Source organism: Nilaparvata lugens, chromosome 12 (assembly GCF_014356525.2).
Source record: "Nilaparvata lugens isolate BPH chromosome 12, ASM1435652v1, whole genome shotgun sequence".
Taxonomy (NCBI): Eukaryota; Metazoa; Arthropoda; class Insecta; order Hemiptera; family Delphacidae; genus Nilaparvata; species Nilaparvata lugens.
The window spans coordinates 28,247,900-28,273,036 of NC_052515.1; the positions used below are offsets into that span (position 1 = coordinate 28,247,900).

The 25,137-nt window shown below is 34.6% G+C and overlaps 1 protein-coding gene across 1 annotated transcript in view; it reads right to left on the reverse strand.

Annotated features, from left to right (window-relative positions):
- Nucleotides 1–25,137, reverse strand: part of LOC111053333 (N-alpha-acetyltransferase 15, NatA auxiliary subunit) — a 242,434-nt gene that overhangs the window by 211,347 nt on the left and 5,950 nt on the right. Inside the window, exons 4-11 of the mRNA XM_039439293.1 lie at nt 23,647–23,784; nt 20,892–21,036; nt 19,079–19,294; nt 16,981–17,160; nt 15,643–15,824; nt 12,129–12,281; nt 10,831–10,959; nt 8,686–8,899 (exon numbers count right to left, since the gene is read on the reverse strand). Of these exons, the coding sequence (XP_039295227.1) occupies nt 8,686–8,899; nt 10,831–10,959; nt 12,129–12,281; nt 15,643–15,824; nt 16,981–17,160; nt 19,079–19,294; nt 20,892–21,036; nt 23,647–23,784 (1,357 nt within the window). The remainder of the gene's footprint in view (nt 1–8,685; nt 8,900–10,830; nt 10,960–12,128; nt 12,282–15,642; nt 15,825–16,980; nt 17,161–19,078; nt 19,295–20,891; nt 21,037–23,646; nt 23,785–25,137) is intronic.

Sequence of the window (25,137 nt, forward strand, 5' to 3'; positions counted from 1 at the left end):
AATAATTAAGAACATCTAAAAATATAATTCACAAAGAAAAAGAGCTGAAGATGACATCCCTTGTATATGGAAAATGAAGTAGATTTGAGTCACAATTCTAGACTTCTAGCAATTAAAAGTACTGTTGAAAATTATACTATCTTACAACACTGTCAACTGGAAGGGTTTAAATATTTAGCCATAAACTATAATATCCATATTCCAATCACAGAGTATAATATATATTTGGTCACAATCTTGAAGAAACGACCAAATTTGAAGGTTGACCATGAAGGTCTTCAATAAAATTCAACCACATTTCTTTATAAACCACGACCTATATCATCATAAACCTCAACCACAAATAAACCTAATTCGAATAAATTAATCCACAAATCGTTTTCCCCACAATAACTGTAATAATAATAATATATTACAAAACTGTTAACTGGAGGGTTCAAAATATAATAAAACTATAATATCCATATTCCAATCAAAGAGTATAAATATTGAGACATAGTCTTGAAGAAACGACCAAATTTGAAGGTTGACCATGAAGGGCTTCAATAAAATTCAACCACATTTCTTTATAAACCACGACCTATATCATCATAAACCTCAACCACAAATAAACCTATTTCAACACGATTACTTCACAAATCTTTCTCCTGACAATAACTGTGTGAAATAAACACATTTAATAAAAATTACCTGTATTATTCAGGCCTAAAAATCCCATAGATTACTCCTCTCTTCACAGAACTAATCAATGAGCTGTATAACTTTCACACATGTAACCGTGAGACACCAACTACCTAATTACTATCGAAAAACAATATTATTTCGCCATAACAACGTTACAACAAAACGGTACCATATGCAGATACGGTATTACGAAAATTCAGTTTTTCCCGTTCATATATGCGTGCCGGAAAATTAGCGTTAATTAATGGACAAGCTCAACCTTTTTAGTTCTAATAGGTGAGGCAATGTATGGGATAGCGATAACATCTAACTGTGTGTCCATCAGTGGATATTTGCAGATAGAGTGAGACAGCGTCATTCATGAGGATCATTTCATAATTTTGGGATTGTGAGCAGACAAAATGTAAGAGAGAGATAGTAAAAGAGATGGAAATGAAGAGTAGGAAAGACAGAGTTTAAAAAACAACAGTAATTTATGAGATTGAAATAGAGAGAGAAAGGGAACGAAACGAAGACAAATGTGTTAGAAAATACTAAACAAGAAAGACGAAGACAAGAAAGAAAATACTAAAACAAAAGAGATGATTGGTGTGAATTGGAGATGAGAAAGAACGAGAACCGTTGAGAAAGATGAAGAGGAGGACAGAGTAATAAAAGAAGAGAGATGAAAATCATTGAACAGAGAAAAAAAGAGAGATAATAAGATGCATAGTAGGTGCGTGTGACTGATAAGAACAATGTTTCGGTATGTTAACATGTGAAATAACTCATGAATTGATTATTGTACCTCCAAATAACAAATTATTCAGTTTTAGGACACTAATAGTTCACAACGCTTCAATAGACTTCTGCAAAACTAATGACTACTACCTTAGAGAAAAGATAGCATAAGAAGGTATCCCATGGTATATAGGTTGTTGTTTATGTTCCAAATATCAAGTCGAATTTTTGTTAAATCAAGCCGATCATGTTGACTACTGTATTGGCCGGGTGAGAGTGTAAGAAGAAGAACAGTATGAGAGACTACCAGCGTCACAAAGCTTCACGAAAAATAACTACTAGGACTATCGGCTTGAGTTAACAGTGACATTTGGAACATCAACGCCCTATACCATGTTCTTATGCTATCGTTTCTCTATGCTACTACTGAGCCCGTGATATTATAGTGAGGTCCACGTTATAATGGCAGTGTTTGACTAGCAATGGTATTGCTATCCTTGTCTTTCATTCAGCAAAGCTGATAGCTCTATCTCTTTCCCGCTTTGCTCTGTTGCCAGATCGTCTTTTAACAATTATTAAACAAAATATTTCATCTTAATTAAGAAAATTCATTATGAAATTATTGAAAAATATAATTTCTTGCTTAATAAAATATAATTGATTATTTTAAACTAGAATGAACAGTTAATATTACACCAATAAACCTGTATCAGCTACCGTCTATAGAAGGCATTGACAAGACTGAGGATCGGCAAAGTTGTTCTCCTATCTTTCTCCTCTGCCATTATAACGTGGACCTCACTATAGGTCACTTTACATACGATAAAGCATATAATATGTAGTTTCACATCCCTATATGTGCAGGATTTAATCATTGTATTCTGAAGAAAAATGTTAATTGGGACAAAAATGTAGAAATAAGTAGAAATTGATAGAGCACAGGAAAAAATATTTCCGTGTGCTGTGCATAAATGTGATTGTTGGAATATAAAATATATACGCACACATTTAGTGCCGGTTGCACAAACGCCGGTAAAATTTTAATCGAGATAAATTCCACGAGAACCAATCAGAGAAGCCGTTCTTATGAAAAATGCCTTCTCTGATTGGTTCTCGTGAAATTAATCACGCGGTTAAAATTTAAACGGCTTTTGTGCGACCGGGCCAGGTTTACAATCTTCTAGAGCATGATTATGGTTCCATATTATATTAATATTAATGTATAATCTGGCGATGAAAGCAAAAATCAATAACCTTTTGAAGATTTTGTTAAATCAATTGACATTCAATGATCGGACCTACTCAATGTACCACACATTACACATACAACCTTTCACGACTCATTGACATTTGCTCCACAATAATCCATCAACAAAATCTCATCAATTTCAAAGTAATCTACATTCAATATATCCAGCATCATATATCTAAAGAAACGAACGAGCACAGTTCTTAATGCATTAACGAATCGACTTCTAGATATCGAATTAATATATAGTGAGGTCCACATTATAATGGCAGTGTTGAATTAGCAATGGTATTGCTATCCTTGTCTATCATTCAACAAAGCGGATATCGCTATCTCTTTCTCACTTCGCTCTGTTGCCAGATCGTCTTTCAACTATGCAGAATTAATAACTAATTAACAAAATATTTTATTCTAATTATGAAAATTCATTATGAAATTATTGAAAAATATAATTTTTTACTTAATAAAATGTTGAACGAGAATGTACCGTTAATATTACATCAATAAACCTGTATCAGCTACCATCTATAGAAGGCATTGACAAGACAGAGGACCGGCAACGTTGTTCTGCTATCTTTCTCACTTAATAAAATGTTGAACGAGAATGTACCGTTAATATTACATCAATAAACCTGTATCAGCTACCATCTATAGAAGGCATTGACAAGACAGAGGATCGGCAACGTTGTTCTGCTATCTTTCTACACTTCCATTATAACGTGGACCTCATTCGATTCAATAATTCCAGCATTACAAATCTAAATAAACGAACCGCTAGCTCTTAATGCATTAATAAAATCGACTTTTAAATCTCTACGCACGAAAAATCTTGAGACTTTCTTCTTAAATTGTGTTGGAGTGTGCACTCATACAGACTCTTTCATATTCATTTCACACTGTCAGTATTATTCAAATGGGAAGCATTAATGTTATGTATAAGGAATGCTGACAACATACAGTGCATCTTACTACAATGAGACTCACTTTAAACTGTCATAAACTCCTCATAAATATCTTAATAGCTTACAATTAAAATAATGCTGACAATATGAAGTGCATCTTACTACAGTGAGACTCACTTTAAACTGTCATAAAATCCTTATGAATAACTTAATAGCTTACAATTAAAATAATGCTGACAAGATGAGGTGAATCTCACTAGAGAACCAGTGACTAGAACGAGTACAAGTCTTTATGCCAACAATAACCACCACGTACGCTGTACTGCTTTTAGTAGTGAAATTATATCACTCTTACATAACATACGGCACTGTACTATCTTGGGTGCTGCCATTTCACCTGCATTACTATACAATGCAATAGTTATTAGTGGGATCAGGATCTTCATGTACATAATACCATCATCATTAAATTCTTCAAAAACACTAATCTTTTTGGGTTGGTTTGCGAGCTCGGGATGTAGTCAAGTTCTAGACTTTAAACAGCTGGAGTCAGAAAATTGGCTTTCCGAAACGGGGCGTAGTAGCAGTAAAACGACTAACGATTTTTAAATTAAATTTCGAAAAACTAAACAATTTAACACAAAGTAAAGTAAAGAAAAAATTATATAGTTTCAGCTATTTTGAATGATTTAGGAATGTTTCATTTCGTCACGGAAAAACGTTTGCAATATTATAGAAATGATAAAATAATGATTATCATAAAAGCCGCGTTTATACCAAAGTTATTAACAAAGTGTTAATAACCTAATCCTTATAGATTCTATTAGATTGAACATAACTTATCATACACATGATGAACATACGTGTTTTTCAAGTTACGTTCAATCTAATAGAATCTATAAGGATTAAGTTATTAACATTTTGTTAATAAGTTTGGTGTATACGGAGCTAAAAACTACTACTACGCCCCGTTTCATAAAGTCAATTTTCCGACTACAGCTGTTTAAAGTCTAGAACTTAACTAAATCCCGAGCTCGGAAACCGGCCCTTTGTATTTTTCTCTTTAGGGCTACTCTTGAATATAAATAAAAATACCCTTTTAAAAATCTAGAAATCTAAGTACCCTTTTTGAAATTATTTTTACTCATAACATGTTTCGGCTATATAACGCCATTATCATTATCATTGTGAGTAAATAATTTTAAAAAGGATACTTGGATTTCTATTTTTATTTATACTAATCTTTCTTTTTAAGATGTTTCCCACATGAGCCATAGGGATCAAATAGACTTGTAAGGGGGCATTTGAAGTTGCATTAACAGATTGAGTTTTATTAGTAGATTTTGTACAAAATCTACTATACTAAACAAAGATTATCTTGTTCTACTATAAAAGAACAAAGACTATCTATTTGAAATATGAAATTTAAAAAAAAACCAAAACAATTGGAATGTTGTGAAACTCTCTGAAAAATAGCACTTGGAATTATCTAATTGTTTATTAAAAATATATTATGCAATTCATTCAAATAAATTTACAGTGCTTCATCACAAGATTTCTGTAGTGAGGTCCACGCTATAATGGAATTGGAGAAAGATAGGAGAACAGATAGGATTCTCAGCCTTGCCAGTGCCTTCTACAGAAGACAGCTGATAGGATACCGGTATATTTGATTAAATATTAACTGTTCATCAAAATGTTAATCAAATACTGTTGCTATTATAACGTGGGTCCTCACTATAGGACAATTTGTGCTAATCATTGTTGAAGTACCACATTTACGTTAACCTTAAAAACTATATTGAAAATTCCAGAGCTCTTAAATGAGAAACTGGAATAGAGAACTCCAATTTGTGAGTTTTATTGATTTTATATGAAAACAGTGATTCTAAGTTACAGACTTGGACAATTTAGAAGCTATCCATTTTCTTAAATGGGAAACTGGAATAAATAATTCCTATTTGTGTAGTTTTATTGATTTGCTATGAAGTCAGTGATTCTAGGTTACGCAAAAATCAAGACGCTATCCATTTTCAAAAGTGCATCAAACAAATCATTCAACAGACACTTTCTTCACTCTCCACCTCTCCTTTTCCTATAATTCCTTTCCCGCTTGGTTAATCGAGTTTATAGCTACCTCTTGAACAATGGTTAACGGACAAAAGGTTAATAAATCATTTGAAAAGATCTATTGGATGATTTCGACCAATTAAGGTGATCACTGCTTCATGCTTCAGAAACGAGTCGACCAGTTAAATGATGATTCGTTAATTACTGTCTGAGAAGTTAAGTACATTAATTACTTTCTAAGTAGAGGTATCACTGACTTAGGGCCGTTTGCACAGTCAAAGCTTAAACTCGATCAGCTGGTGGCTTAAACTCAAAATGAAATACATTATTACAAACTAGACTTGATACGGATTTAATCCAGTTTAAAATGAAATTTAGTTTAAACTCTCACTGTACCAACGGCCCTAACTCGAATGAATAATGGATAATGGTATTTTAAACCAACGATAGTTACATGATAATTTCAATTGGATATCGTGAAGTTTTAGTACTCTTTCAAAATGCCGTAGCAAAAAATCACAAAATTGGTTCATTCTCTCATATTTTCACAGTGAATATACTATTTTCGACAGGCACTAGCCTGTATTGGGCTCCTATTCGGTGTTCTCTAAAATGAATTATTATCATCATAAACCACCCTTTCAAAATCTTCTTCAGTTTCAATCATTCGGCAGAGCTTTTCATTGTTTTCTGTCCAGATCTGTACTTTTCAGTTGGATGTAGCTCTGGATCCCTAGATCTTTGGCAACTTGCTTCAGATATTGTAGCCGGGGTCTTCTACGAGCCCTTTGTCCAATTATTATACCTTCCAGTATTCTCAACTGAACTCGAAGTGTCTGATTACATGGCCAAGCCAAGAATGCCGTCTGTCTTTTGGAATACGCGAAAGAGATAGTTTTTCCTCAACCCTTTGAAATACTTCCTCATTAATAATTCAATCAGTCCATTTCAACTTGAGCATCCGTCTCCAACAAGGTCAATAAATACAGGTCATGACACAATTCTGTTATGCATTGCAAAATCGCCATTTTATGGGGTTCTAGAACACAAATTTTCAAATTTATCAGCTGTTATCGTTATAGATTGAACAACATGATGTGTTACTTTGTTATATTGTTCAAGGAATATTGCTTGGCTTTGAATTATTGTAAAATAAATTCTTCCCACAGAATAATAATAATATTTAGATTCCAACTAGGAACTGAATTGTTGATTTTAGATTGGGAACTTCAAACTCTTTTGGCGGTTAGCCTTTTGTCCCAATGCCTAATGAAAACAAGTTACAAGAATAAGAACAATTTTTAATAAAAAAAAAAGAATTATTGAAATTCCATTATTAAAAAATCAAAAACCTGAATAAACATATTATCTGAGTCAGAATATTGTTTTTAAAAAGCATAATGCATGATTTTGTTATGAGCAGATTGGAATATTCTAAATATACCGCCATAAAGATCCCACATAATGGCCGCTCCATACGGAGCATAAATGTCATGACCTGTATTTATAGACCTTGGTCTCCAACAACATAACCTTTCAAAATACTGTAGCAAAAAATCACAAAACCCTGTCACTAAAAATCACGAAACCGGCTATTTCTTCATATTTTCGCAGTAAACACACATTTTTGACAAGCACTAACCTGTATCCAACTCCTCTTTAATGTTCCCTTAAATGAATTAGTATCATTACAATTTGCCCTTTGGAATACTTCCTCATTAATAATTCTATCAGTAAATTTCAACTTGAGCATCTGTCTCCAACACCATAACCTTTCAAAATACTGTAGAAAAAATGACAGAACCTTTTATCACAAAATTCACGAAACCGGCTATTTCTCCCATATTTTCATTGTGAATATACTATTTTTGACAGGCACTAACCTGTATTGACTCCTGTTCAGTGTTCTCTTAGATGAATTAGTATCATTAAAATCTACCCTTTTCGAATACTTCCTCATTGATAATTTTATCAGTCCATTTCAACTTGAGCATTTGTCTCCAACACCATAACCTTTCAAAATACTGTAGCAAAAAATCACAAAACCTTCTGTCACTGAAAATCACGAAACCGGCTTCTTCTTCATATTTTCGCAGTAAATACACATTTTTGACAAGTCTAGAAGAATCAGCTTGACATGTCCAAAAAATGGAGAATAATAGGATGCAGAGGCAGATGCTTGTTGGAAGAATGGAAGGAACGAGGAAAAGAGGTCGCCCGAGAACACGTTGGCTGCAGGATGTGGAAAAAGATCTAGCGTGCCTAGCAGTGAGGAACTGGAGGAGACTGGCTAATCAGAGAGATTAATGGAGGCGAATTGTTGAGGAGGCCAAGGTCCACGCAGGGCTGTAGAACTTCGTAAGTAAACATTTATGACAAGCACTAACCTGTATTGAGCTCGTGTTTGGTGTTCTCTTAAATGTATTAGTATCATTATAATTTACCCTTTTGGAATACTTCCACATTAGTGGAAGTTTCTATCATTAGTCATAATTTCTATCAGTCCATTTCAACTTGAGCATCCGTCTCCAAAACCATAACCTTTCAAAATACTGTAGCAAAAAACCACAAAACCTTTTGTCACAAAACATCACGAAACCGGTTATTTCTCTTACATGTTCGCAGTAAATACACAAATTTGGCAGGCAACTTGGCTAACTTGTATTCAGCTCCTGTTTGGTGTTCTCTTAAATGTATTAATATCATTACAATTCACCCTTTTGAAATACTTCCTCATTGATAATTCTATCAGTCCATTTCAACTTGAGCATCCGTCTCCAACACCATAACCTTTCAAAATACTGTAGCAAAAATGGCAGACCTTTTGTCACAAAAATCACGAAACCGGTTATTTTTCTCATATTTTCGCAGTAAAAACAAATTTTTGGCAGTTATTGAGCTCCTGTGTTCAGTGTTCTATAGAATGAATGATTATCATTACAATTTACTCTTTTAAAATACTGCACCAAGAAGTCACAGAACCTTTTGTCACAAACAATCACAAAACCGGCTATTTCTTCATATTTTGACAAAAAATACACATTTTCGACAGACACTAACCTGTATTGAGCTCCTGTTCCGTGTTCTCGTCCTGCAGCGGTTTGTCATGCAGCCGCAGATACACCTGGATGGCACACTGCGCCGCCCGGAAGTAGAATGGGTGCGAACGTAGTACGTCCTCCAAACGTAGCAGGCCGACGTACGAGCGTAGCGTCATCTTACGCATGCAGTACGTGTGGAAGTCGAACTGGTCTTCAATTATTTCAGAAAAATGCTGCAAAACAAACAAACCAATAACAATTATTTGAAAAACAAAATCTAAGAACAAGAATTTCGTGCAACTGATCTACAAATATTGGCATCCCGACACATATTCATATATAGTGGGGGCCACATTTTCTTAGATCAGCAAGTAATCAACCAATTGTATTAATACTTTGTAAAAAATAATTGTACCTTATATGCTCTTTGTAATCATGTTTATAATTTGAATAAACTCCTCTGGTCATGTTGTACCCTCGACCAGAGACATTATTATTATTATTACAATGATTATTAAAATATAATTAAGACAAAATTTTAATGAGACTGTCACCGTATCAGTAATTTATTTAGTTATGTATCCATTTTTACAAAACACTTTTAGTAATCTTCAGTAAAAAGCATCGAATCGAATATTGAAAAGAGCCTTTCAAGTAACATCATAATATTGTAAAATATTGAAGTTGAAACCCAATGCAGCTCATTATTATTAATATTATTTTCTGTACTCTTATTATGTATAATGAACTATTGTAATTGTGTTGTTATGGAAGCAATTTTTGGGAGAAATCCTGTATGCTTCCATGTTTTTCATAAATAAATAAATAAGTAAATTATTGTTATTTCGTCGTATTGAACCGCATTTAATGAGCACAACTCAAACGGTGTACGACACGTCAAATATATCAAATATAGGGGGTTTTTCAATTCAATTAAATTCAATTTCTTTATTCCAATATAAAACAAAATAATTATAAACTATTTTATAAAATAAAATAGAATAATCATGGAATAATTATTTGCCCGCATGGACTGCTGATCCGTGCGCGGGGAAAGAGTACCTAATCTATACAGGTAACACTAGTGTAAAAACTACAATCAATAACTTATATTAATTCTATTTCAGCCAATAAAAAAAATGTTAAATCCTGTATGAATGTATAAATACAAACTGTATGAACGACGATTCAAACAGCACAAGAACTTGACTCAGAAAACTTCATCTTCTGGTGAGCTATGAGGGAAAGTTTTTCTGAATGATTTTCTAATCTCTAGGATTTCAATAAGAATTTGAGAAGACCTCGTAGCACTCTCTCAATGAATACGGGCAGCATTCAGTCAGTGTATCTTTGAGAGCGGCAACAAATTTACCAAGACTGTCCCTTCAGTTCGTCCGTCAGTTGAAAATTCTGAGCCCAGCCTAATGTGGTCCCCCCTCCAAGAGCGAAAGTCTATGAGTAGGGTACTGCAGGGTAACCATTTTATGTCTTGTGGGGTATCTGTGTGAAATATTATCCTCCATGAAATTCAGCTTATTACTGTAAACAAAAAATGCAATATCAAAAAATAAAGAGCTGGAATTGTTAATACTTGTGAGTTTTTTGAAAATTGACCTACATGAAACCCTAGATTCGGCCCCCTCATAACCCTGATTGCTTTCGAAACATATTCTGAAGGTTTGTTTGGATGCTAACCCAGAATAAGATATTGTATCTGATGTGGGACATAGAATAGCCATGATAGACAGTTAGTTCTCTTTTACAGCATCTTGATTGGCTACCAACTATGAACCAGTATCTGTCATTAGATAGTGTGTTCTGAAAAATTTCTATTGGATTTCTCTTGAATTAAAAGCTTTATCGATGTTGTATAATTGTTTATTGTTGAGCGTAGAATTGAATTAAAGACTTTTCTTAGCCTCAGGAAAATTCCATGATAATGAACTGAGTTATTAGCCGATGAATATTAAAAACTGTTCATAAAAAACTTACACAAAAAAGAAATTCAAATGAAAACCACATTAAAGTAGAATCAAGTCAAAGAAATACTACTACAACATGTGAAACCATCTGTCCAACTGATTTATGAATATTAATTGTTGTGAATGAAAGCGTACCCGAAATATGAATTTGAAAAAATGATTTTAGAGTAAATTGAACTGACCCTGTCGACTTCGTGACATTTTTTGAGGGCATCACCCCACTTCTCTTGCCTCTGATAGGCCAAAGCGCACTCTGTTTGGAACCACATGCACTGCATCTCATTCAGGCTTTCCATGGCTGACACTCCTTCCTGAAAATCAAATTGTTTCAAATTATTTCCAAAGCCTAAAAAAGTACAATTTATTATTGCTATACAGTATTAGGTTTGTAAAGTTTATTATTAAATTATATATTATTGAGTTCATACTCACAGATTATTATTGAAATGATTGAAAGAGTAACAACGGCAAAGTACAAATTGTAGGGCCAAAACACACGGGGCGTTGTTTCAGACGAGTCGACAAGGCACGACAGGACAGGGAGTTCTCTGATTGGCTGATTCTCGATAATCAGCCCAACCCAATCAGCCAATCGGAGAGCTTCCTGTCATTTCATGTCGTGTCATGAAAAAACTCCTGATGTGTTTCGACCCTAAAATTGAGTCAAAACTTTGTGAAATCTCATGAAAATAACGAATAACGACTTGAAATTGTCAAGATCAGCAGTTTATTGAAACAATTTGAGATACTAGAGTCTGAGCAAACCTTAGACTGCTGCATTGCTCTTATGGAGTACAGTGCTGCTATATTTCACAGAATCCAGTAAGCCTGTAAGCTAATTTTGTGACAGAGCGAAAAAGAGAGCGGCGGCCTGTTTGTACGCCATTATAAGACTCTAGTAAACAGACACACAGTTGCACAAAAGTGTCTGTTAACATTTGATTTGGATTAAATGCCACGAGAACCAATCAGAGAAGCCTTCTTCTCAAAAAAAACCTTCTCTGATTGGTGCTCTAGGAATTTAATCATGATTAAGATTTAACAGGCTTTTGTGCAACCAGGCCTGAATGTTCAAACATTGAGCAGCAGAATATATAGTTTGAGTGAAGCCCTACCCTACGATTGGCCATTAGCTGTTGACCAATGAATCATTAACATAAGTTATTCACTTTATTTGTTGACAAACTTGTCTACAGATGTACGGAACACAGATTTATGGATACAGATGTATGTAAAACTTGTCTACAGAAATATTTCTAAGAAATTGACATGATTTCTATAATAATTTATGAAACTTTGGCCCGGTTGCACAAAATCCGGTTAAATTATAACCGTGATTAAATGCCACGAGAACCAATTAGAACCGAAAAGAAAACTTCTCTGAATTATAGTTCTCGTGGAATTTAATCACGATTAAAATTTGACGGCTTTTGTGCAATCGGCAATATGAAATAATATTGATGAGAGTTTGCCAACATACCCTGGTGAACTTAGAGCATGTTTCCTCAGCCTCCTTAATGAGATTGGCTCTGAGCATGTACTTGGCACACTTGGAGTTGATGTACCTGTCAGCCGTGTCCAGTTCCTGAGCCTCATCCAGCCATGTGAACGCTTCCATCACATTTCCCGCATGCTGGCAAACAAAATTCAAACATTTCAATTAAAATACACATCACAACACATTTTGAATTCGATAAAAATGATACTGTACTTAGGGTGAGTTTCATCAAATTCACGTCAACGCTTCGATTTGATCTCCAGTTAATAATAGCATAGAGAAACAATAGCATAAGTAGTAGATATCCCATGGTATAGGGCGTTTATGTCGCAACTTTTACTGTTATCTCAAGCTGATGATCCACGTAGTTCTTTCCCGTGAAGCTCTATGACGTTGGTAGTCTCTCATATTGTGCCGTTCATATACTATTGCCCGATCAAAACAGTAAAAATCGACAGTAATCGGCTTGAGATAACAGTAAAAGTTGCGACATAAACGCCCTATACCATGGGATATCTACTTAAGCTATTGTTAATAGTCTTTATTTATAACTAGAAGGTGACCCGTGCTCATCAAAGGTCTGTTCAAATCACGTGGAAAACTGAAAACTAGACATACTTAAATCTTGAAGAACTAAAAGTAGGCCTATTCCTCGGTAAATAAAGAATCTTCATGCAAAATTTAAAGTTAATCTGTTCAGTAGTTCAGACGCGTGATTCGTGAATTTTCTATCCCGTTCATGTATGAGACGATTCTTTCCTCTATTATATTATAGACTAGCATGTAACCCGTGCTCCGCAAGGGTCTATTTTAAAGCTTTACAAACTGAAAACTTGACCTAATGAAATATTGGAAAATTGAAAATAGGCCTATAACCATCCTCGGTTAATTAAGAATATTCATGCAAAATTCCTAGTTAATTTTAAAGCTTTACAAACTGAAAACTTGACCTAATGAAATATTGGAAAATTGAAAATAGGCCTATAACCATCCTCGGTTAATTAAGAATATTCATGCAAAATTCCTAGTTAATCTGCTACACTATGCTACACTCTGCTACACTATGTTCAGTACTTCAGAAACTCAATTTTCCGTATGTGTATTATTATAATTTTTACAAGAAAGCTCTGAATGGGAGAGAAAAACTAAGGATACTCCTTGTACTATTTCTCTCCCAAATTTAGATAATATCATTTTAAAAGTCCGAAATGAGGTTATGATTCCACTTTTCTGAAATTTAGTCCTTTTTCACTAAAAAACAACAGAAACTAAGAATTTTGAAGGTTGAGAAACTGGATAGAAAACAAAAATATCACACTCAAATCACTATTAATTGAAACATTTTCACGTAATTTTACAAAATTTAGAGCCAGAAAAATAGAACGTATGAGAAAGCCAGTTCTTTCCTTAATTAAGTAAATATAAAGTCTAGAGTCTTCAGTATTAAATGAGTCTTCATTTATAATAATCTACGTTGTCTCCAGGATTTGATTACATGAAAAAAGTATTGTTTTTCTTAATTCTGTATAAAAAGTAAGTTGATAAGGGTCGAAACTTGGTGAAGCGGCTAAGGAAAAGTGCAGCAGAGAAGGTAGCTGAGAGTTTTAAAATAATTCATGGATTGTTGGATTCAAATGTGGCAGAACTATAGTGGGGCGGCGAAGGAGAAGTAGAATGAATCGGAGAATTTAGATACATTCATTATTTGAACACTCTCAGCTACCTTCACTGCTTTACTATGTTTTGACCCTGAAGACCAGTGCACACAGCAACAGACAGACGTATGCAGACACATGCAAACATACTCTTATGCATGAAGACCGATGTTTTTAGGAACGCACATAACCGCAGACGAATGGGGGATCGTCGAATGATAAAATAGAATTAGCACATGCGCGATATGAAACGCGTGATATATTTCTCAGTGAGAAGGCTTTCTATGAGGTTGACGAATTCTTGTTAGAGTGAAAAAAAAATTATTATCTAAATTTTGCAAATTTAATGAATTGTTAAATGTTATTAAAGTTTTATTTTAAGATTGATATTTTATGTTATTTATCTGTGACGTTTTTCAACTGTATTACATTGTTTTTGTTATACTTTTGTTGAGAATAAAATATTATTATTATTATAAACGTATGAAATACGTCTTCCTTATAGTACCTTTTTATTGCAAATAAAGATTTTGTTGTATTCTTGAAACGTAGGCATGCAGTCATTTAGAAAATTGGAGCGATTCCTGAACGTTCACATACAGACTTCGGCAGACATACGCAGACAAACGGATGTTTGTGTGCCTTGCAGCATACGATAGCCTAGGAAGGCTAACCTCCGTCTGTCTGCATACGTCCGTCTGTAGCTGTGAGCGCTGACCTTAACGTCGAGCGCTTAGCTCTAGGGACAAACTAATTCTGCTAGATCGCTCCAGCTGTACTATTCACTTGTTGCCCGAGCATAGCAGGCGTGAAACCGTGCTTTAAATGTACACATACTAGCGGCTATTATTGTGTCTATAAAAGAAGTTTAAGCATCAACTTTATTCATCAAGAACAGCGCTACAAGTTGCTATGAATTTGAAGTCTATAGAACGAACATTAAATGTGAAAAAGGAGTTTAAAATGCATAAAAATTAAATTTTTTCAGATTTTCAAAAACAAAGTTGACGTAATTTTTGCTATATTGAAGAGGAGACTTGCATATTTTACTCAAATTTTTCTGACCAGTAGTTTTTGTAGGGTATGTGTACCATCTGCCTCAAAAAAGTGACTTTTGAAGCCCTATTATTAGCTAACAGAAGCTGATAAAAATATTTCAATTGCATAGATTATGTCCTAAGAATCTGTCCAATAGATAAGAAAAAGAAAAAAAATTATTGAATGCACAACCTTAAGGCAATCAAATTGCTGAAAGCTCTCCTGGTACAACTAAGAAATCAACTTACATTCTCGTCAAATAGTCTACTATAGTGAGATCTAATTCTCATTTAACCAATACTGACGCTCAAAAGTGAACCTCTTTTCAGTCGATGTCCTTTCCTTTCCATTTTTTACTGTAAAGGAGCGTACAGATTTACGCGCCGCGAACATGAGCAATTCACTTTTAATCAGCTGATGCCAAGCTTTTTATATCTGTATCTTACCGTTTCTGTAAAAATACAGATATAATAAGCTGATTAAAAGTGAATTGCTCATGTTCGCGGTGCGTATATCTGTACGCACCTTAAGGTGCTGAACACACGAGGCGGTTTTTAAGACGAATGAGCATGGCACGAAGGACAGAAAGCTGTCCGATTGACTGATTGGGTTGGCGTATCGAGAATCAGCCAATCGGAGACCTTTCTGTCCTATCGTGTCGTGCCGACTCGTCTGAAAAACACCTTGTGTGTTCAGCGTCTTTATAAAAAAAAATAAATGAGTGAATATCAACTATAGCATAGTGGTTCGTGATGAGAATCAAGAATTGAATAGTATTGACGCAGTGAATAGGGTAATAGTACCTTGTATATCCTGCCCTTGGTAACGAATAGCTCAATGAGCGTGGGCGTGTGGTCGATGGCCATGTTGATGTAATGCAGCGCCTTCTCGGTGTCCCCGAGGTAGTCGTAGTGCTGAGCCAGGTAGTAGTAGGCCCACAGCAGCGCCGAGGCTGGTTCTTTCGCTAAACTCTCGTTTTTCGATTCTGAAATATCAATCATTCAATCACTAAAATACACACAAGTGTTGTAAAGTCTATAAATTATCGGAAAATATAAAGATGTTATTCAAAATATACGTGAAACCCCATTGTTTTGATTCGGAAACAATAAAGGGAGTAGAAAAATCTAATTTTCAAGGTACTACAGTTGAGGTATTCTCAAAATATTTCTGAATAATAGAATCGTACAAATACGAATAACAACGGTGGAAAAATTGGATTGTCAACTGTTTCTTTATATTTTTACAAATAATATGCTATATTTACTTCCTTATTCGATTTGATAATATACTGTCCCAAACAATAAACTTCATTCGAAGAAGACTTGAGTTGTCACAACTATTTATTTATTTACTGTAGAACACTACAGTACTTATGTCATCATACAACTATCTACACTCACACAACTATTCATCAAAATGCACGTTATACAATTTAAAATAACTCATAAAGGTGCGTACAGGCTTATGCGCCACAAACACACGATTTGGCATCCCTACAATTTCTTCGGATGAAGGGTCAAGTCTTAACTTATTTTTCATACACTCTGTCGTTGCAATTATTATTATTGTTGTTATTATTTCATCCACTGACCACCTGTAAAAGGGGTATAAGGATTTGTCAATTTGTCATTAATCAAACAGTAACATGTTATCTATCTTCTTAAACCTCCATCTTGAGGTTTGTAAAAATCTGAGTAGGCACATATGGATAGCAGCTCTTTTTTTAAATAAAAGTCTGAAAGCTTTACCTGACGTTTCTTTTATGTGAGATGGCAATAAATTGTACATCCGGATACCTGAACTCCTTACCCCTCGCTCATACATAGTACTTCGGTGTGCATTATCTCTCAAATTATTTCTGTATCTGGTCAAATATTGGTGAAATGTTTCTCCTGTGTGTTTTTTTAAAAAGCAGATTGTTTCCAGAATTCATAGGCTTGGGAGTAGGAGAATTCCAAGTTCTTTGAAGTAAGGCCGACAACTAGTTCGAATTGACTCCACTATCATCACTCTCAATGCCCACTTCTATAGTCTAAACACCTCCACTACACTGCTAGAATTACCCCAAAAAATGATTCCATAGTTCAGAAGGGAGTGGAACAGTGGAATTAGGGAACTATTAAAATATTACAACTCACCTTCTATACTGAACGAGCCAGTCTTGTCGAGTGCATCTATATAGCTGAAGATGAGTTCCTGAATGATGGCTACCTTGGCCTTGTCCTTGTAGAGAGAGCGCAAGTCGACAAAGAGGGGAGGTACACCCTTGTGCAGACCTCGTCTCAGGTACTTGTCTACCTCTTTTCTGAACACATCACCTGTGCACGCAAACAAACAAAATGAAAGGTGAAAAGTACTAGAAGTACCATTTACAGATTACAAAGCACTGAAAGATTACGGTCATCTCAACCGTTGAAATTAATAAACACAACATATTCAATAATCAACTAAACTTTAAAGGCCGTTTGCACAGTGACAGTTTGAACTAAATTTCTTTTTAGTTATGCGAGTGAGTGAGTGAGTGAGTGAATCAGTCAGTCAGTCAGTCAGTGAGTGAGTGCCATTTCGCTTTTATATATATAGATTTATGGAGACAACAGGTTTAAACAGGATTAAATCAGCATCAAGTCTTGTTTGTTATAATATGATTCATTTTGAGTTTAAGACACCAGCTGATTAAATTCAGTTTAAGCTCTGACTGTGTAAACGACCCTAAATCAAATAAATTATTCTACCATATTATAGCCTACAACAAATCCCTTCTAACAGAACATAAATTGCAGAAGACAACCTTGACCGCTGTTGACAATGAATTCTATGCAATTTGAAAGTATGCTCCAGTCAGTGAGTAAATATATTTTATATTTTTCACGATTAGTAGGCTATAGTCTGCAGGTCGTAGTTCTAGATGGATCATTCATTATACAGGATGACACAGAATAACGGGAACTTTTAAAAACGCCATAAAACATTAGTGGGAAGGGCAAAAATGATTTTATTCAAACTAATGTAGAGTTCAGGACTTGCCATTTGAGAATTATTAATAACATCCATCACTTTTTAACAATTACTTCTTTAAGATGGCTTCCTCCTGCACGAATACACTCTTAAAATCTGTGTTGACGATTCCTGAACGATTGCTGCAACATTTCATCTGGGATATTGCGGATTTCATTTTGAATTATGTTTTAATTCAAAATTATTGATGAAATTGTGAGCGAAATCCACTCTTCAAGGCATTCAATGGCAACTATATGCGAGTGACTATTGTTTAGTAACCGTGTAATCTCACGATTGGGTTGCGTTTCCTGGTCCCATGTTCTGTCCACCTGCGATTTTCTGTTTGTAGAGCTATCTCAAATCAAACGTTTTCACAACTTGACCAATAACTGTGGTTGAATCATAACAGACAATTCAAAATGAAATTAACAATATCCCAGCTAAATGTTGCAGCAATTGTTCAGGAATCTCAAGACATATTTCAAGAGTGTATTCGTGCAGGAGGAAGCCATCTTTAAGAAGTAATTGTCAAAAAGTGATACATGTTATTAATAATTCTCAAATGGCAAGTCTTGGACTTTACATTATTAGTTTGAATAAAATCATTTTTGTCCTTCCCACTAATGTTTTTTGGCGTTTTTAAAAGTTCCCGTTATTCTGTGTCACCCTGTACTTATTTGCAGCTAATGAACGATTTGGAAACAGTGGAAGGATAGAGCTATCTGCTTTGTCAATGGCAGATAAGGATAGCAAATCAATGTTGATCAGGTGAATCTCACTATAGAAGGTACTACATGAAACAATTGAAGACTTCAATACACTTAGGGCCGGTTTCCGAGCTCGGGATTTAGCTAAGTCCTAGACTTTAAACAGCTGGAGTCAGAAAATTGGTTTTCCAAAACGGGGCGAAGTCGCAGTCATTGTCAGAGTCACGTTTGAATTAAATTTCGAAAAACTAGAAAATTGAACACAAAATAAAATAAAGAGAAAATAGTGTAAAGTTTTAGCTATTTTGAATTATCTAGGAATGTCTAATTTCGTCAAGGAAAAACGTTTCCAATTATAGAAATGAGAAAATAAAAACTACGACTACTGTTATAAAAGCTGCGACTACCGTTTTGGAAAACCAATTTTCTGACTCCAGCTGTTTAAAGTCAAGGACTTAGCTAAATCCCGAGCTCGGAAACCGGCCATTAGTGTATTGAACCAAAATAATATATATGAGCTCTTGTTTACCTGTGGCATATTTGAGTATAAGCCTGGCCGGAGCAAGGGCGCGAGGGAACTTCTCGCAGTACTCGACAAGCAGCTTGCACCGTTCTTCGCTGGTTTTGAGCTGCAACGCATCCTGCAGCCACGTGTAATAGCCCATGTTCTCCGGGTTGCGCTGCAGCAGCTGTTTGTATTTGTCGCATGCGTCATCGTAACGTTCCAGTCGCAGGTACAGGTTTGCTGAAACACAACATAAAAACTAAATTCAAGTTTTTCAACTAGAGAATATTGATCACATTTTATGAGCAATGAGTTTTACTATCGATATCAAGGACCAAGGCCCCCAGTTGCACAAAAACCTTATTTTTAACCACGATTAAATGCCAGGAGAACCAATCAAAGAAGACTTTTCCGAAAATAAGTCTTCTCTTATTAGTAAGCCACACAAAGCGGTTTTCATGCGTTTTCAGACGTGTCGGCAGGAAAGGAAACTCTCCGATTAGATGATTATCAGCTGATTCTCGAACGCCAAACCAATCAGCCAATCGGAGAGCTTCTTGCCTTGCCGATTCGTCTGAAAACGCCTGATAAAACGCATGTGTGTGACTTGGCCCTTTTACAGCGACACTTTCCATCTTCTGTGTAGTAGTGCAGGAGATGTTATGACATTCAATAAGGGTCAAAACTTGATGGAGCGGCTAGATAGTTTATCAGAGAAGGTAGTTGAGAGTGTTGAGAATAATGCATGTATTCAAATGTGTCAGAGCATTATTAGAGCTGTGAATGAAGGGTGGAAGGCAGAGGGGAGCGGAGACAATTAGATACTTGCATTATTTAAGAACTCTCAGCTACCTTCTCCGATACACTCTACCTTCGCCGCTCCACTATATTTTGATCCAAAAAGGAGTTGTAACAACCACTAGTTTATTGAAAGATTTCTAGTTTAGGAGTCTTTACCCTATAAATGACACTGTAAATTCTAATATTACAGTCTTTTGGTATGAAAAACAAGCAAGAATCTAGTACAGTCTATTTTACTTGCAATACATCTGACAATAATTGATATTCATATATTGTGGTACATTCAGACATGAATTTATACACTAACGATGAATAATCAATTGATTAATTGTCAAAATGAAAAAATTGATTAATACGCTAAACAGGAGTAAGTTACTTGATAAATTGATTTGATTAATGCCTTGAAGAGAAGTAGTAATCTACAAAATTGAAGTGAATAATCAATGTTTAATAGATTAAACTATAGTCCGAGAGATATTACTTTAAACATGAAGAAGGAAATCAGTTTCTCCTTCCACAGTTTGTAGCATGGACAGTGTTGATTGATTGATTGATTGATTGAGTACTTTATTTATGTAGATTACAATATATACTGGCTTATACACTTATATACAATAGCTTACAATACAGCAAAATTATAGATGAATTTACATAATATAGACTAAGAAAATAATTATTGAACTGTATATGATATGAAAAAAGCAATCTGTAATAACTGTATATAATTATATTGTTATGCATCTACATAAATTAGCGGAGCTTTGGACATATCAATGTCCATTCTTCGGAAAGAATATTAAAAATATCCTCCCCACTAACTCTCTACCAAATTTGTGGAGAGTGTTGTGGAGAGGAGTTAGCATACTATGCACAATTGGATGCTGACACAAAAGTAGGGAGAATGCTGTTATGTAGTGGGAGAGATTAGTGAAGGAAAGAGTATCGGGCCTCTCTGTCTTCGAGTGAGAACCGTGTTAAAAGTAATATTCCTCTGGCTATAAATTGAATGAATAATAGATATTAAACGTGAACTCACCCCATGTCTCATCCACAGACAGCTTATCACAGATTTGAGTATGAAACTGTTCCAGATGTTTGAGTGCATCTTCCAAAGCCCCAGATTCCTGAATCACCATATTCTGATACAGCAACAGTTCACTATGCTCGTAGTCGTAAGCATTCTGGAAAATGAGAAGAGTTCAAGAAAACTATTAATTTTATCAAACATACTGTATTGTTGAGAGATATCGTTATAATAGTTATTTGTGCAACTAGTGCGCAAAGTGGCAGTTTGCTGCACCGAAAGAAACGTTTACGCACGAGCCATAGGCGAGTGCGGAATGGTTTCTTGAGTGCAGCAGAGGAACTTTGCGCACGTATTTCACATTAAATTTTTCCTACAGCTACCATTGAATATGAAAAGTGGGTAATTATTGGTGAAATGATGACTGAAATCCATCAAATGTTTGTCTGTGTGATGCTGTTATTATAATAACAACCTTAATTCATTTAAAAATTAATAATCCAATTGAAGTTGAAAATTCTCAGCCAAAGTTCTCATTTTTATTCATTCAAGAATCAGAAAAAATACAGTTGGAACAAAAAATTTGCATTCAAAATACACGCCAACAGCTGATTGGGATGGCTGCAAGATGGCTGAACCGACAAGCGCGCAACCTAGCGGGAAGAATCGTACCGAAGTTTGTTTCATCCAGCTAAAAAGTACTGAAACAGGATTCAGAAATTTAGACTTTTGCTCAAATTACCGAGAAAAATGCTCAAAGTAAACTGAAAAATATTTATAAAAATAACATAGACAACAGAGAATATTTATTGTAGTATTCTTATGTTTTTTTATTATTTTTATTTATATGGATATCTAACAGTAATTATTTAACCTCAAAATTTGAATTTTATAATGTATATTTGCTACTTTTCTCATTGCTTGCAGTTGAAATAATAATTATCAATAGAAAAGAACTATTATTTATTATTAAATGATGAGAATTTGTAAATGATGATTATTCAATTATGATTTAGATGAACATTATTCTTGTTTTGGATTTCTAGATTGGGATTTTATTATAAATGTAGGGTAGCCATTGAAATGATTCTTATCTAAATCTAACCACGGTCATTGTTACCAACTTAATTTTTGTTTTCGTGCACTAATCCTCAATAAAACCCACCAACTATTTTGTGTTGCCATGTTGCAAATCTGGAGTACGCAAAGTAATCACTTTGCACACTAATGCGGAAAAGTGATTTTTTGCGTTCTGTAATCAGTACAGGAATGGCCACTTTTCAAGGTAACTGTAGGAACATATTTTTATTTCATTCCATTATTAACACACACTATAATCTAATATTTAAACAATTTACATTTTACAATCAAGAAATTTTGTGAAACCTTATTCATCTTAGTAATCAAGATGAATGAAGAGGAGGGTCCATCAAGAGGAGGATCTACTAATGACTTTTGACCGCTTCACAAAGTGTTCAAATATAATACCGTAACTATAGTGAGGTCCACGATATAATGGCAGTATCCGATTGACAATAGTATTGCCATCCTTGTCTATCATTCAACAAAGCGAATAGCGCTATATCTTTCTCGCTTTGCTCTGTTGCCAGATCGTCTTTTAACAATGTAGAATTAATAATTAATCAACAAAATATTTCATCTTAATTGTGTAAATTCATTATGAAATTATTGAAAAATATAATTTATTACATAATAAAATATACGGTAATTGATTATTTTAAGCGAGGATGAACAGTTAATATTACATCATTGAACCTGTATCAGCTCACTACCTCCGTAAACAAAGCCATAAACCATTCATATGACGTGCTACCATCTATAGAAGGCATGACAAGACAGAGGTTCGGCAAAGTTGTTCTCCTATTTTTCTTCACTGCCATTATAACGCAGACCTCAATATAGTTAGGTTCTATTGTTGTTGACAACATAATATATTACATCAATTTTTAAACGTCTTAAAAGGCTTGAGAATGTACGATAAAACTTAAGGGGTATACAATTCATAATGCAGTCATTACAAATAGGCCTATATTGCAATTTGTACAGCAAACTGAAGTCTTTCACAATGCTTTCTCAGTAGTAGTGAAGGCGATAATGAGGCAATTATCCATACTGAATAAAAATACTATATAATATATTGCCAAACCACAGATTTATTAAAAAACGAGATACCGTTATCGGTTGTTTCACCATTATCAGTCTCCGGTACCAGTAAACTCTCGTAAATTCCTTTTGCACAGATTGATGATGATGATGTAAAAACCAAAACCGAATCTCATTATTCAATAATCTGTGGTTTGTTAATATCTAGGGCCGGTTTCTGAGCTCGGGATTTAGCTAAGTTCTAGACTTTAAAAAACTGGAGTCAGAAAATTGGCTTTCTGAAACGGGGCGTAGTCGCAGTTCACGTTTAAATTAAATTTCGAAAAACTAGAAAATTGAACACAACATAAAATAAAGATAAAATAGTATAAAGTTTCAGCTATTTTTAATTATTTAGGAATGTTTAATTTCGTCAAAGAAAAACGTTTCCAATTATAGAAATGAGAAAATAAAGTTCATCATATAAACTGCACCCAGTTTTGGAAAGCCAATTCTCTGACTCCAACTTTTCAAAGTCTAGAACTTAGCTTAATCCTGAGCTTGGAAACCGGCCCATAGTCTTTCGAAATGAATCAAGTATTTACTATTATCTTCAAATAGAAAATTATGTGAAATAGAGCTTGAATTATAAGTTTGTACTTACACAAACTAGGGTTTTTCTAAACGAATCCAATATTTTGAGAGCCATTTCATAGTCTTTGAGAAGGTGGTAGGCCATAGCGAAACCGATCCATGAAGCTCGTTGTGTCGGTCTCAGCATGAACAGTTGGTAGCGTGTGTCCTGAAAACATACATCACAACAATTATCAATGAACTAATTTGATAATAACATTGATGCGAATCTATATAATATAATACAATTATTAATGAACTAATTTGATGATGAAATAAAAATCTATAATATAATAAAGGAAAGAATTGGCTTATACACGTAAGAGATAGAAAATTCACGAATGACGCATCATCACGTCTGAACTACTCAACTGATTAACTTGAAGTTTTGTATATTGATTCTTAATTCACCGAGGGTGGTTATGGGCCTATTTCAAATTCTTCAAGATTTCAGTAAGGTTTTAATTAGACCCTTGCGGCGCACGGGTCACCTGCTAGTATAATATAAAGATTAAGTTATATACCACAGAATAAGAAAAGATCAACCGAGAAATAGGTGAACAGATATGATGTGGAACGTGATCTAAGGACGCTTGGAGTTCCTAACTGGAGGAGGCAAGCCAAGGATCGAGACAGATGGAGAGGCTACGTGAGGGAGGCCAAGGGTTGTAAAGACCTGTGAAGCTGAGGAGGAGGTAAGTAAGAAGTAAAAAAGGTTTGAATTGATAGTTTCTTATCAGTGAGTGTTTCTATACGGACCGAATGAAATTTATTCAAAAAAATTAATTGAATACCTCTAGTAAACAAGGTTTGTTGAGGAATATCCAAATGACTTACATCAAGTACTTGACTTCTCGCTAAAGCTTGATATATTATCAGCCAATCAGAGGAAAATTCTGAAAGTCAGCCGATAAAAATGTCGGGCGACAATCAGTAAGTGTGGAAACCCCCAATCTTCACTCACATTATAGGCCTTCAAATCACGCATTTATTGTATAATTTCATATTCTATCTAAAATTGCACTCTTGATGACACAATATACGATGGTCATATTTTTTCAACCTCCGATCTCATATCATAAGACACAGACAAGCGGAAGGGAGAGCGACCTTCACAGAGATGAACAGCTTATCATTACCACCAAACGCCCTGTGATCGGTGCGACCATATCGTCAATTATTGTCTATAGTAAGGTCCACGTTATAATGGAAGTGGAGAAAGATAGCAGAGCAACGTTGCCAATCCTCTGTCTTGTCAATGCCTTCTATAGACGGTAGCTGATACACGTTTATTGATGTATTATTAACTGTTCATTCTCGTTTAAAATAATCAATTATATTTTATTAAGCAAGAAATTATATTTTTCAATAATTTCATAATTAAGATGAAATATTTTGTTAATTAATTAATAATTTTACATTGTTAAAAGACGATCTGGCAACAGAGCAAAGCGAGAGAGAGATAGCGCTATCTGCTTTGTTGAATGATAGACAAGGATAGCAATACCATTGCTAAACAAAC